Source organism: Sinocyclocheilus grahami, unplaced genomic scaffold (assembly GCF_001515645.1).
Source record: "Sinocyclocheilus grahami isolate Dianchi unplaced genomic scaffold, SAMN03320097.WGS_v1.1 scaffold159.1, whole genome shotgun sequence".
NCBI lineage: Eukaryota > Metazoa > Chordata > Actinopteri > Cypriniformes > Cyprinidae > Sinocyclocheilus > Sinocyclocheilus grahami.
The window spans coordinates 73,643-86,831 of NW_015505338.1; the positions used below are offsets into that span (position 1 = coordinate 73,643).

Below are 13,189 nucleotides of genomic sequence, written 5' to 3' on the forward strand. Positions count from 1 at the left end.
TTTTAAACCCAACCCCCCCCCCCCCCCCCCCCCGAACTTGACCACACATCCCCCCTGAATTTTCATTTTTTTCAATTCGACCACAGCTTGTTTCCATTAACAGAGAGAGGTGAGGCATGTCTTGTCATGTGTCACAACTCTGCTATACCCAAGTTTGAATTTCATTAATTCTCACTCCATCTCCATTTCTTTTGTCTCCTAAAACACCCATCTTCCACCGGCGTTCCCGTTCTTTGGCCTTGTTTGATTAAAAGCTGGTAATTACATTGTTCCTGTTTCTGCATGGTTTCCCCGCTGATTCTGCAGGGACGTCGTCTTCTCCCGCTGGCGCCTGATTGAACTCTTTTAGGGCTTTGAGGAAACAATCAAAGCCATCCGAGAGTAAAACAAGACGGAAAAGATGAGTGAAGAATGGGATACACTCGTTGTATACTTTGGGCTTTAGGGTATGGTTACACTAAGGCTGGGTAAAAAAAATAGATTTCTCAATTTTAATCGATTCTCATTTTTACGAAATTTATATTGATTCTTAAATCCAAAGAATTTATTAATCTAGATTAACCTGTTTTCAGGTAACAAACGGAACATTGTAACGCACCTCCTATACAATAAATCGCAAAAAACGTTGTGCTTTGTTACTTTTGATATTAAACAAGGTCTCATATTTCAAATTCTGTCCAAATTTATTACAGTATTCAAACAATAAATCCTATTTTGGTGCTGTTTAATGTGGAGTGACAGATTGCTGTAGCATCTCAGTTCAAGAGAAGCGCCAGCGCAAAGCACACATGAACTGATCATCGCGTCCGCTTTAATAACCAATTTAGCATGAAATAAACATGAATGAACGTCCGAAGGTACTGTATGTTAAAAGAAACAGAACACTTACCGAGATCTGCATCCTGTCTCGTGTAATTGCTCAATCAGTGTTTCAACCGCACAAAGATGTCAATATAAAATCTTGTAAACAATATCATGTAATGTCAGATTTACCCCAGAAAAAATATATAAAACTAATTTGGTGACTAAAAACCCATTATTCAGCAAGAAAAAAAAAAAACACTACGGAAGAGCATTTTTCAAAAAATATGAACCGTATGACATATTCATTATAATTTGTACTGTTCTTCAATATTTAATTTGTTTGAATAAATCCATCAAGTTTTTATGACAGCCACCATTCAAATATTTAGATATCAAAAAACGATTTGGAGTAGAAACACAATGATGTAATTCTAAATGTATTATTGTAACTTCATTATTATAAAAACTTAATTAAATGTAATTTAAATCTTTGTGTACAAATCAGTTAATTTTAACCTTCAATATTACAGTAATGTAGTACCAACTGACTCTCATGTATATTTTACAGCATTAGTTGATAGATTTTTTTTTTCCCTTGAGAAAATGTACCATATGCTGTACCTGATATATCGAAAATTGATATTGAATTGAAATTGCAATCAAATCACAAGCTTGCGAATCAAAATTGATTCGAATTGTGAAATTGGTGTCGAAACCCAGCCCTAGTTTACACGACAGTGATGTACTAAAAACGGAAGAGCTTTTCCTTTGTGTTTTTGAAAAGTTTTGTGTAGAGACTAACGTAGTCACAACAATCCCCATTCACACGGATCTGCAAAAACAGCTAAAAATGCCATTATTCATGCCAGGCCAGTAGATGGCAATGTTACTAGGTAAAGAAACATTATGTCCCTAGGCGCAGACCTACATAATACACATGCTCATGACGTCACTGTTTTCACAAATTTGCGATTGTGTAATTTACACAGAGACGATAACGGTATCGTTTTCAAATACTTGCACTTTGAAACATGATTTCAAAAGTTTGTGTTTTTAGGCCCCCCAAAATGCAAAATGAATGGCCAAAATGCATAAAACATTTACCGGTTTTAGTTGAAATGGTGTCGTGTAAAACACTGAAAGAAGTACCTGAGCCGTATCTAGAATCCAGACTATTATAGTCACGTGTAAGTGGACCAAAAGTAGCAACAACCCAGAACACCTTTACTTTTACCATCGACATTTACTTTCGTCAATATCACCATCTCTTGTCTGTTTAATGGTTGCGCTTATTTATTGCGTAGTATTGATTTAGGTCAAGTTTAAAAGTAATTTCTGTCAGCTTTAAAATGATGATCATAATAATAGTAAAAAATCCCATTGGCCAATTTGACATTTCTCCAGTAGATTTTTATTGAACTACAATAAAGCTCTTTCAACTTTTAACCCCAGCCTTCACAAACCAGCATCAATTTGAGGCAAAACGGTGGTGCTCTTTCTCTGAACTTTTCTCCATAATGACTGCATCTAATGGCTTCATCAAGGTCATTACATGGCTAATCCTGTAGCTTTCAAGTGGCAGCTGTACTCGGACCAGAGCCAGTTTATTTCCCTCACCGGCTGATTTTGGCACACTTGCCAGGTTGCTTATGGAGAATCGTGACTAAGTGCTCAAGTGACTCTTATTAACGTCGTCTGTGACTGGCTGGTGTACTTTCTGTTCCCAGTTTTGGCGGTGCAATATCTGTCAGATTTATAGACGTGACACTTTTGATGTTTACGGAGTCTGAGATGTATCAACGTCAATTGACAGACGGCCAGAGGTCATTCCCACAGGTGTAATGAAGACGCTAAATCAGTCTGACACCAAATTAATGAAACCATATCTCTCAGGTCATCCACTCTGTCAGACTTCATCATCTACTTGGTCTTAAATTATGATTTCGTTTGAGATGTCATACAATAAATGATTAGATTGATTGTTTAGTGATCTCGATAATTGTATAATCATGTTCGCCTTATTTGCTGTAGCTCAGTTAACCCTAGGGAAACAAAATATTATGTATAAAGATATAAAATTCAAGATTTGATTTCAAGATTTAAGATATTTGTTTGTCACATACAAGTTATATAAATATACAACAAGCAGTGAAACGTAGGTCTAGCATACTTAATAGACATTGCAATAAAAGAGATAATACAAAGAAATGAATAGAATTATCTTTTTAAAAGAAATTATGAATTATTATTTTAAATTGTAATTATTGTTTATATTACGTAACATTTACTAAAATAACATTATATAATGTACATATATTATATAAATAATTAAAATAAATGATATAAAATACAAAATGAATGTTATTTTTAAATGATGAAATACTATAAAATACATGTTACAATTACTTGAAATGCAATAATAATTTATATTAAAGTTAAATTCAATTTAGTTGATTCTATGTCATATAAAATAAAGAATTAATAAATTTTTTTAGTAAAATGTGCTCAAAGGGGTGAACATCCAATAAGTTAAAAAAATTGAAAAATAAATAATTTTAAAGTTAATTCTAATTATATTATATAATAAATCATTTTTATTCTAGACATTTAATAGATCATTATATATGTTTTATATATAATATAAAATAAATTAAAATATAAAATAATACATTTTTTTTATTTTGTAAAATCTGCTCAAAGTGGTGAACATTCAATAAATGATAAAATAGGATAGTGATAAAAATAGTGCCTATATTCACTCTTGGATACATTAGGTCAGTTAACAAGTGACTTCTTTTGGTGCAGTTTTGGGTTATTTTTTTCCCCTAAAATTGTGTTTAAAACTAGCCAAACACAGAGATCCTCTTTAGACTTACTATAAGCACACAGGGCAAAGGGTCACTTCAGCACTTAACTTTCACCTCACAATAACAATAGATCAATGTGCATATACTGTTCTAGACATTTAATAGATCATTATATATGTTTTATATATAATATAAAATAAATTAAAATATAAAATAATAAAAATTTTTTATTTTGTAAAATCTGCTCAAAGTGGTGAACATTCAATAAATGATAAAATAGGATAGTGATAAAAATAGTGCCTATATTCACTCTTGGATACATTAGGTCAGTTTAACAAGTGACTTCTTTTGGTGCAGTTTTGGGTTATTTTTTCCCCCTAAAATTGTGTTTAAAACTAGCCAAACACAGAGATCCTCTTTAGACTTACTATAAGCACACAGGGCAAAGGGTCACTTCAGCACTTAACTTTCACCTCACAATAACAATAGATCAATCTGCATATACTAATCGCTTCATAACGTTACGGTTGAACCACTGATGGCAGATGGACTATTCTAACGATGTCTATCATACTTTTCTGGACCTTGACAGTGTAATTTACTTAGCAGGCAATGTGACAGTCACAAGCCTCCCGGTTTTCATCCAAAATATCTTAAATTGTGTTCCGAAGACGAATGAAGCTTTTACGGGTTTGGAACGACTTGAGGGTAAGTGATTTAATGACAACATTTTCATTTTAGGGTGGAGTAACCCTTTAATGGTTTGTTATTTATTGATTGCTTATTTATTTATTTATTTAGCAGATTCCCAACACCTGAAAAATATTATTATTTTTTTTGTCTAGTCTCCCAGTGAAAATATGTAAATATCAATTTTCTCTGAAAACAAATTTTAATAATTAAGTATTTTTAATTTTTTTTGCTAAATATTGTTTTTTTTTAATGAAAACAAATTAATTAATTTACTTGAAGCAAAATTGAGTTCTTAAGACCATTTCAAGGTCTCAAGGTTTCAAAGTGTATTATTATTTATATGTTTACCTTTTACATTTACATTTAGTCATTTAGCAGACACTTTTATCCAAAGCGACAAAAGAGCAGTAATATGTAAGTGCTATGACAAGTATATATTAATTTTTTATTAAGTAATTTTGTTATTCTTAATATTTTTGCCCCCCGTTTGTTCCCAGTAAAATATCTAAATATACTGTACATATTATCTGAAAACAAACCTTAATAAATTATTTGGAAGCAAAACGTAGATATTGAGACTTTTCAGAGAGCCCGTAGTCGTCTTACCCATTTAGTAAATTTTATTTTAAGCATAAAATTAACAAAAAACATTTTTTCTTTTAAACAAGGGAGAAAATGCATATCATATGAAAGCAATATTATAGATATAAAATAACGTTTCGCTTCGCGGTTTATTAATTCTCAATTTATATGAAACTAAATTCAAGATATGGAGACTTTTAGAGAACGACTTCTTGAATCAAGTTTGTTTCTTATGCTATTGGCAAATCGTTTTTTTTTCCCTTGTTCAAAATTGACTGAATTTTTGTGCCATAAATGGTGTAAATAAACAACTTAAAGATATATTAAGTCTAAAGATATATTTCATGCAAACAATAGTTTTACTTATGTAAATTTAATACGATTTGTTTTCAAAGCAATGTATGCGATTTTATTTAATTCAAGATATATTCAGATAATATAAATAAATATCTCCAGTAATATATCTTAATATCTTAAGCAAATATATGTTGTTTTAAGGATGTTTTGATATTTTTTACAGGACAACATGACTTAAATACTGATTCAAAAAGCATGTTTGCAGTACATGTCAATCTCAATCCACAGCTTCACGGGAATTCACATGGAAACCAATTAGCTTAGAAATGAGCATCTCAAAAAAGAAACAACTGAACTCAAGGGGAATATGACGCAGTTTTAACCTCTTTTCTTTCTCCCCCTCTGCCGTCTCAAGTCGAGGGAAGCCATGGTAACGATGGGCTGTTGCTGGGGCGACCGTTTGAAGAGCCGGACCAGCCAATCACAGAGAAGTCGCTGCTGGAGATTCTGGACGGGGTTGTGATGATGTACAATCTGAGCGTTCATCAGCAGCTCGGCAAGGTACGGCTCTTGAGAGACCTGCGGGACACAGGCCTGGGGTCTGACCAATGCTCTGGCTTCATGACATTCGAAAGGGTTTGAGAGCATCACACATCAGTCGCGTCTGAAGGTGAAAACCTGTATTTGAGGTCTAGGGTTGAGAAATTGCTTCATTATATAGTGCACTTCTTAATGCAATACATATGTCCTAATTGGGCAAAACTCACTTGGGCAAAGGAAAAAAAAAATCTAAAAATGCTTAGGTTATGTTTCACCTCATAATAAAAAATTAAAAAAAGGTATTTATTAATGCAATATATAAGATTATTACATTATTTTAGAATTTTTTTTGATCTAACTCTGGCTTTTTTTTGATCTAACTCAATTAATTAATTGATTAATTTGTTAATTAATTTATATAATATATAGTACATTTTAATTGCTGTTGTTTATTAATATTGTGTCGTGAAGCAGATATAAAAGCAAAAATAATCAGTGTATAGTAGTTATCTGACAAATATTTTAAAATAACTTGTTGTTCAAAACAAAACCATTTTTGTCAAACAAATGTATTTTAATGTCATGAATATTACACCTATAAATCGTGTTTTGGCCAAAAAATAAATAAATAAATAAAATGAAAAAAATAATAATAATACGCAATAAAATAAATACTAATTTTTCATGATAACGTTTCCACTACTTTTGTACTTATATACATATATGTGTGCGTGTGTGTATTATATTTGTTAATGCAATATATAAGAATATAACATTTTCAAGCGTTTTGAAGTGTTATTTTCTGGCCAAAATTTCAGTAAAATGTACTTTTACAGTATTATCTTCATTTTATTTTAGTATACAATGTTATATTGTATTTTGTTAGCTGTACCCAATTTAATATGTAAATTAAATAATTGCAAATTTAAATAAACAATTTAATGTATATATTATAATAAAGTCAAGTATAAAATAATTATATATAAAAAAGTCCTCATTCTTCATTTTGCTCTTCAAGTTCACTTGCATGGATTTTGCTAAAAAAGCTCCTCTTTGATTTAGAGAGGGTCTCGTGTGCCAGCTCATCTCGACTGACCCACTCCACTGATAAACGCTGTTTGTCACCGTGTCGTTGCTTTCAACAGTGAGTCACTGCTGGGTAAAACACAGACTCTGTCCTGCCAGCAGACGTTTTAATGTTTCACTCTCTCAACAGCAAGGAGAAAGGAGTCAAACAGAAAAACTACGCCACACTCAATGGTCGTGAAGTCTATATAATTTATGCTCTTTGTAGAGTGCTTCGCTCGGCAGAGTTCTGCAGCACATCAACCTTTGTCTCCCCGTGTGTGTCCTTACGCTTGAAGAAAAGGGATTTCAATCACGGAGAGTGATTGCTCTCTGTAGTAAAGAGATTATTGCTTTTTCTCTGCCTCTCATTGATTCCTATGCATATCTAGTCTTTTTTTGCTTTCTGTTGCAGTTTAGCTCATCCAAAAATGAAAGTCCTGTCATCATCTCCTCTTGTTCTGATCAAGTTTTGGCTGGTCCAGAAGAACGTCTTTCTCCATTGACGGCCATTCAAAAGCAGCCATGTATTATTCACAGTGGGATTCGAGTGTTATTGCAGAGGAAAGATTTCCTGTGAAAAATGACTAAAATATTGTATTTTTTTCACATAAACCTATAGTATAACTTCTGAAGACTTGGAAAAATAGTGCATGAGTCATATGCACTGGCTGCATTTATGGTGCTTTTTAAATCATTTTTTTTGGAGCTTGACATCTCATTTTATTGTATGTCTCAATCTCTCCACTGAGAGTACTGTAAATGATGACACGATTTTTCGTTTTTAGGTGAACTTTTCCTTAAACATCGTCATCTGGAGTCCTTTGTTTTATTCATAAGGTTTTAATTAATCCTGCTGGCACTTTTGTTTTAGAAAATGATTGTGAAGAGCCAATCAAATGCATTATTGAAATGGCTGAGAACTGACTGTCAGATTGTGAGCTGTGAGTAATTTATCAAACAAGCTGTCATTCATCAAAAGAAAAGTGTTACGTAACTATGGAAACGATTCATCGTCTTGGCTCTGTATTAATGGTATTACAACATCCCGCATGATGAAAATAATCTATTAGAGGAAAGGATAACAGTGTCATTGAGAAACGAAAACAGTAGCATTCCAGCTCAATGTAACGGTCTAATTCCTGGAGATGGTGGGTGAATTTTTCAGTCATAAATATTGGTTTTGCTTAAACATTTCAAAATAATCAGTCATTAAAAAAAAAAAAAAATCAAAAGTCACACACACAACCAAAATAAAATCAAAGAACTTAGAAAATCATGATTATGCTTAACTAAGTATTTTCGTTATCAAATACCTTTGATAGCTAAACATTCAAATACATTTGATAACTAAACATGAAGATTTCAAAATAATAAGTCGTTAAAAAGAGCAAAACACACTCACACAAAACCAAACAAACAAACAAAAAACTAAATGGAACTGAGCAAATAAAATTAATGAAAACCAAACCAAAGCATAAAAAGCAATAAATAAATAAATATAACAAAACAAAGCAAAGAATAAAAAAGAATGAGACATAAACAGAACAAAGCAAAAACAAACAAACAAACAAAATAGATGAAAAAAACCCAAAAGATGGAACTGAGCAAATAAAATTAATGAAAACCAAACCAAAGCATAAAAAGCAATAAATAAATACATAACAAAACAAAGCAAAGAATAAAAAAGAATGAGACATAAACAGAACAAAGCAAAATCAAACAAACAAACAAAATAGATGAAAAAAACCCAAAATGAAATGGAACAAAGCATAAAAAAACTAAACAGAACAGAACAAAGAATAAAAATAGAACAAAGCATAAAAAAACCGCAAAGCATGAAAAAACATTATACATTTATATTTAATGTATAGTACTGTATATTATACCTATATATTGTCACATGCAGTTCTGGAGAAATACAATGACTCCTAGGTAATTCATTTCCACACATGAGTGAATTGTAACACATTGTTGCATTTTTAGTATATGCTTTAATTCACATAATTTTAATCTCACACACAACATTGAGGGTCTGACTGTTATTTTTACAATTTAATAATGCATAATGTTTCAGTTCATAAACATGCTACCAGTCAACTGGTGAGTAACACCAATTTATTTCTTTGTCAAAACTAAGATTTTTTCTCATCTGGCCCTTGTCCGAGTGTTCATTCTTGACCCTGTTAATTAGTCATTTAGCAAATATTTTCCACCCAAAGCGATTTGCATGGTCAGTGTCCCAGGAGTAACCTCAGGTTAAGTATCATTCTCACCCCTTGTGGGATTTGAACCTGCAACCTTATGGTCACCAGCCAAAATCTTTAACTGCTAGGCTGCAGCAGCAAGATGCAAAAAAAGCATTGCAGTTTTTAGAAGCACTTAATCCCAAGGTTTCTCAATGCCGCTGCTGATGCGAATCACTGCACCAGTGGGGTTTGTGAGACACTTTTCTTTGTTTCTCTTTTAGAACAATATCCAGTTGTGAAAAGTCCTCTACAAGTCAAATTTAATTAACATTGAAATGGATGGCATGGTAAGAGGAAGCAATTGTTGATATTGATGTGATCTTTCGATGACGAACCGTGGCTTTGGAAGTGAATTGAAAGTGGCTCAGTTCACGCTGTGATTTCTCTCCAGCGCTGTTGGATCCTGATGAGAAATCTGCTGTAGTCCATCAAGCAAAACCGTCTGATTTGACTTACGTGGACTTCATAAAGGCTTTGTTAACTGGCTTGGCGCAGTGGCGTCAGGAGACTTGTCTTTATTATTTATATGCAGAAGAATTCAGCCACAGCGTGAAGTGTCACCACCACACCTCATCATTTCATCAAGCTGTAATGTATTTTTTTAAATTTCCTCTGAGTTTGAGAGAACTGCATGACCATAATCGCAATATAATCCAATACTCGTATTTTGGGAACAGCCTACATCGGTTTCTCAAATAGAAATGAACTGCATACTGATTTATTTTCTTCATCCAAAGTGCGAAACATATTCTACAATTCAGTGAACTTAAAATCTTCAAGCTCAATTCATAACACAAACGCATGTTGCATTCTCAGCATTGCCACAAGGAGTGCTATTGTTTAGCACAGTGTTTCTTAACCTTTTTTTAGGTGCGGCACCCTTTGGAAATTTTAACACATTTGTAGCACCCTACAAAATTAATTTTGTTTCAATATTTGAATTTCTAAATTCGATATGATACTTTGAAAAGTATCGATATTCGGTACAGCAGGGAAGAACTGCAGAATATATAGTCATATTTTTAATATTATTAATTTTTTTGTCCATAGTGGCAAAAAAATAGTGGCATAGTAGGCTAATTTCTAATGAAGAGACCAATTTACATGACAGATTTTCAAGTAGGCTTTTATTCATATGTAAACATTGTTTAATTACCATTATAACTTAAATGATCTAACACATTTTTGCTCACTCAGTGTATTTTTAATTTTACAGTGGGGTAATTTTGTTGCAGTAGCACGAGATGGCTTGATTTCAAACTTTGAATTGAATAAAAAATGACAAGTAAGCAGTCAGTAATAAAATAAGAACAAATAAAGAAATGAATAATGATAGCACAAGTAAAAAATAACAACAGGCCTACAAATGAAATGAATTGCTTTTTAGTTTTTTCAGGTCTAACAGTAGGGCTATTAAGAGATCGTTTTTTTACCAATTGTCCAAATAATGTTTAGTCCTAGAAAGCTATTATTATCAGAACATGTGAGCATAATATAACGGTTAGCAGATCAATGAATGAGAGAGCAGAGTTACCAGAGTTGCTCATATACCACACCTTGTTACAACACAGTAGGGCTATTGCAGACAGAAGCAATACTGTACTACATAGATGTTTCCTGTCGGCTCGATTTTTGAGTAGACTTTGCTGTTCCGATTCGCCTGAACAGTATATGAGTGGAGCGACTGAGCGGAGCGCACACGCATAGAGCGGGATAATACGCAGAGCGTCACACCACGTGAAAGTGAAACCTGAGCGGTTAACTAATTTTCGGCAGCCGGAATTTCGGCGCATCTCTAACTATTGGCGACATCAGAAATGGATATTATATAATAGATGCTTTTTTGAACATTTTAGACACATTATAGAACATTAAATCATTTTTAAATGATTTTTTTACACGGCACCCCTGCTCTCGACAGACGGCACCCCGGTTGGGAAACACTAGTTTAGCACATACTGACGTCTATCAGCTTTCTAAACAACAAAATCAGGTTTACAACAGAAGATCTAGATGCTGGATTTGATAACGTTTGTGAAGTTTGTGGTATTACATCTTTAGTCAAGAATTTATTGAAGAATTCAGACTGAGGCTGATGTTATCCAGTAAATGGGATATTTAAGCACAATGACTTAAGATTGTGATTTATTTGATTTTCATATCAGTCATACGACATTTTATTATTAAACTGGCCAGTTCTTGACTAGAATAAGCTGCAAAATGGACCAGACTTCACGCTTATAGTCAAAAACCTGGCACAGTGTGACTACATGAACAAAGAATAAAAAATAACTAACTGAAACTATTAAAAACAAAGCTGAAATAAAAGGAAAATATAAATATTAAACAGAAATCTAAAAATTAAATGAAAAACTGGAAAGAAATGCAAGCTAGACAATCAAATACAAATAATTATTTTAATGAAGTTGAACTACTTAAGTTGCTAAAACTAAAAAAAAATGAATGAAAGCTAAATAGAAAAATAAAAAAAGCTAACAAAAATGACAAACATAAAATTAGTAACATTAAAGTAAAAATTTCAAAATGTTAATAAATACTACAATAATATATAAATATTTCTAAAATAGCGTTGAAAGAAAAATAAACGCATATGCTTCTAGCTACACAAGCTCAATTTCAGAAAAAAAGATGCAGTTCATAATCCAATACAGCTATGTGCGTTCTTGCGATAAATCAAAGATGAATCCGTTTTAAAGAGGTGATGTTTATTTATTTGCTTGCTTGCTTGCAGAAATAGGAATCTCTAATACTAATGTTACTAAAATTACTAACATTAAAATAAACATTTAAAATATAAAAGCGAATTCAAAACATTAATAAATACTACAATAGTATAAAAATATTTCTAAAATAGCACTGAAAGAAACATAAACACACAAGATTCTAGCTACAAAAGCTCAATTTCAGAAAAAGAAATGCAGTTCATAATCCAATACAACTATGTGCATTCTCGCGATTGCCACAAGGGGCGCTAATGAACATGAAACTGTTGTGAGCTACATAAGTTTGGAAGAAAATCTTGTTTAAAAAGTGAGACATTAAACATTCGAAGTGAACATTTGAACGGAACTCTATTGCCCCCTTGAGTATTGGAGATTATTTCCACTACAATAATGGTTAAAACTGAAATGGGGCAAATAATTCATTTTATAACATAATTTTGTATGTTTCTGGTGGTAAAGCAACCTGTTCGGCTGTATCAGGAGGGCTTGTGCTCTCTTCAGTACTGAAACCATGTCTCTGCTCACAGGACAAGGTTACTGTGGTGATAATTTTCCCTTACTTCCAAAATTGGTGGCTATTTTAAACTCCAGCAGAATGGCTAGCTATTATGTTGCCGCTCGAGAACAAGGGCAATTTTTGTACATGCTCTCAGTGAAGCACCGAGTCTGATGCTGTCTTCGTATTTCTGTTTGCACGTTTTCTTCAGATGGTGGTTGTATCGGATGATGTTCACGAGTACGCCGTCGCCCTAAAAGACACGGACGAGAAGATCGCCCGATGCCCGAGCAGAGTAAGATCACTGTATTGAAGTGTTAAGTTGCATTTATGTTCATAAAGTCTTGATTATGAACACAATTAAGCTCTGTATTTAATTAGTATTCATATGATTTTTTTTTTGTCAGAGGCCGGATATTTTAGAAGAGTTGCAGAAGACCCAAAAAGTGTTTGCTGAAAAGCTGAACCACCTGAGTCGTAGGCTGGCCTGGATCAATGCCACCATCTACTCCAAGGTACTGTTGAAGACACTGGCCAAAAACATAGGGTGAACCAACTGTCTCACTAATTTCAAGCAGTGTCATTTTTGTATCTGCAGCGAGGGATATAATTTTACGATGAGCCCAATGTGTGGTGGTCTGAAGACTTTTAGGGCTTTGCATTTACGATGTGCCCCATAAACTCCAGACATTTAAATTCAGCCTTGAAATGGTTTTTCAAAAGGGCATTTAGGAACAGGAAGTCGTATGTAAACTTGCAGTTAATGGCAATGCATTCATCACAGAACTCTCTGCAACTTAAATGGATAACCATTCATTCAATCATTAAGCTGCAAAAATTGCATAAATATAAATCAATAAAATTATTCAATTTTAAAAGGGTAGTATGATATTTATTTTATTTACTAAGCTG

General features: G+C 32.8%; 1 protein-coding gene across 1 annotated transcript in view; it reads left to right on the top strand.

Moving 5' to 3' along the window:
* rnf123 (ring finger protein 123) overlaps nt 1-13,189 on the top strand; it is a 156,912-nt gene that overhangs the window by 23,166 nt on the left and 120,557 nt on the right. The window contains exons 22-24 of the mRNA XM_016282404.1: nt 5,599-5,744; nt 12,489-12,572; nt 12,685-12,792. Of these exons, the coding sequence (XP_016137890.1) occupies nt 5,599-5,744; nt 12,489-12,572; nt 12,685-12,792 (338 nt within the window). The remainder of the gene's footprint in view (nt 1-5,598; nt 5,745-12,488; nt 12,573-12,684; nt 12,793-13,189) is intronic.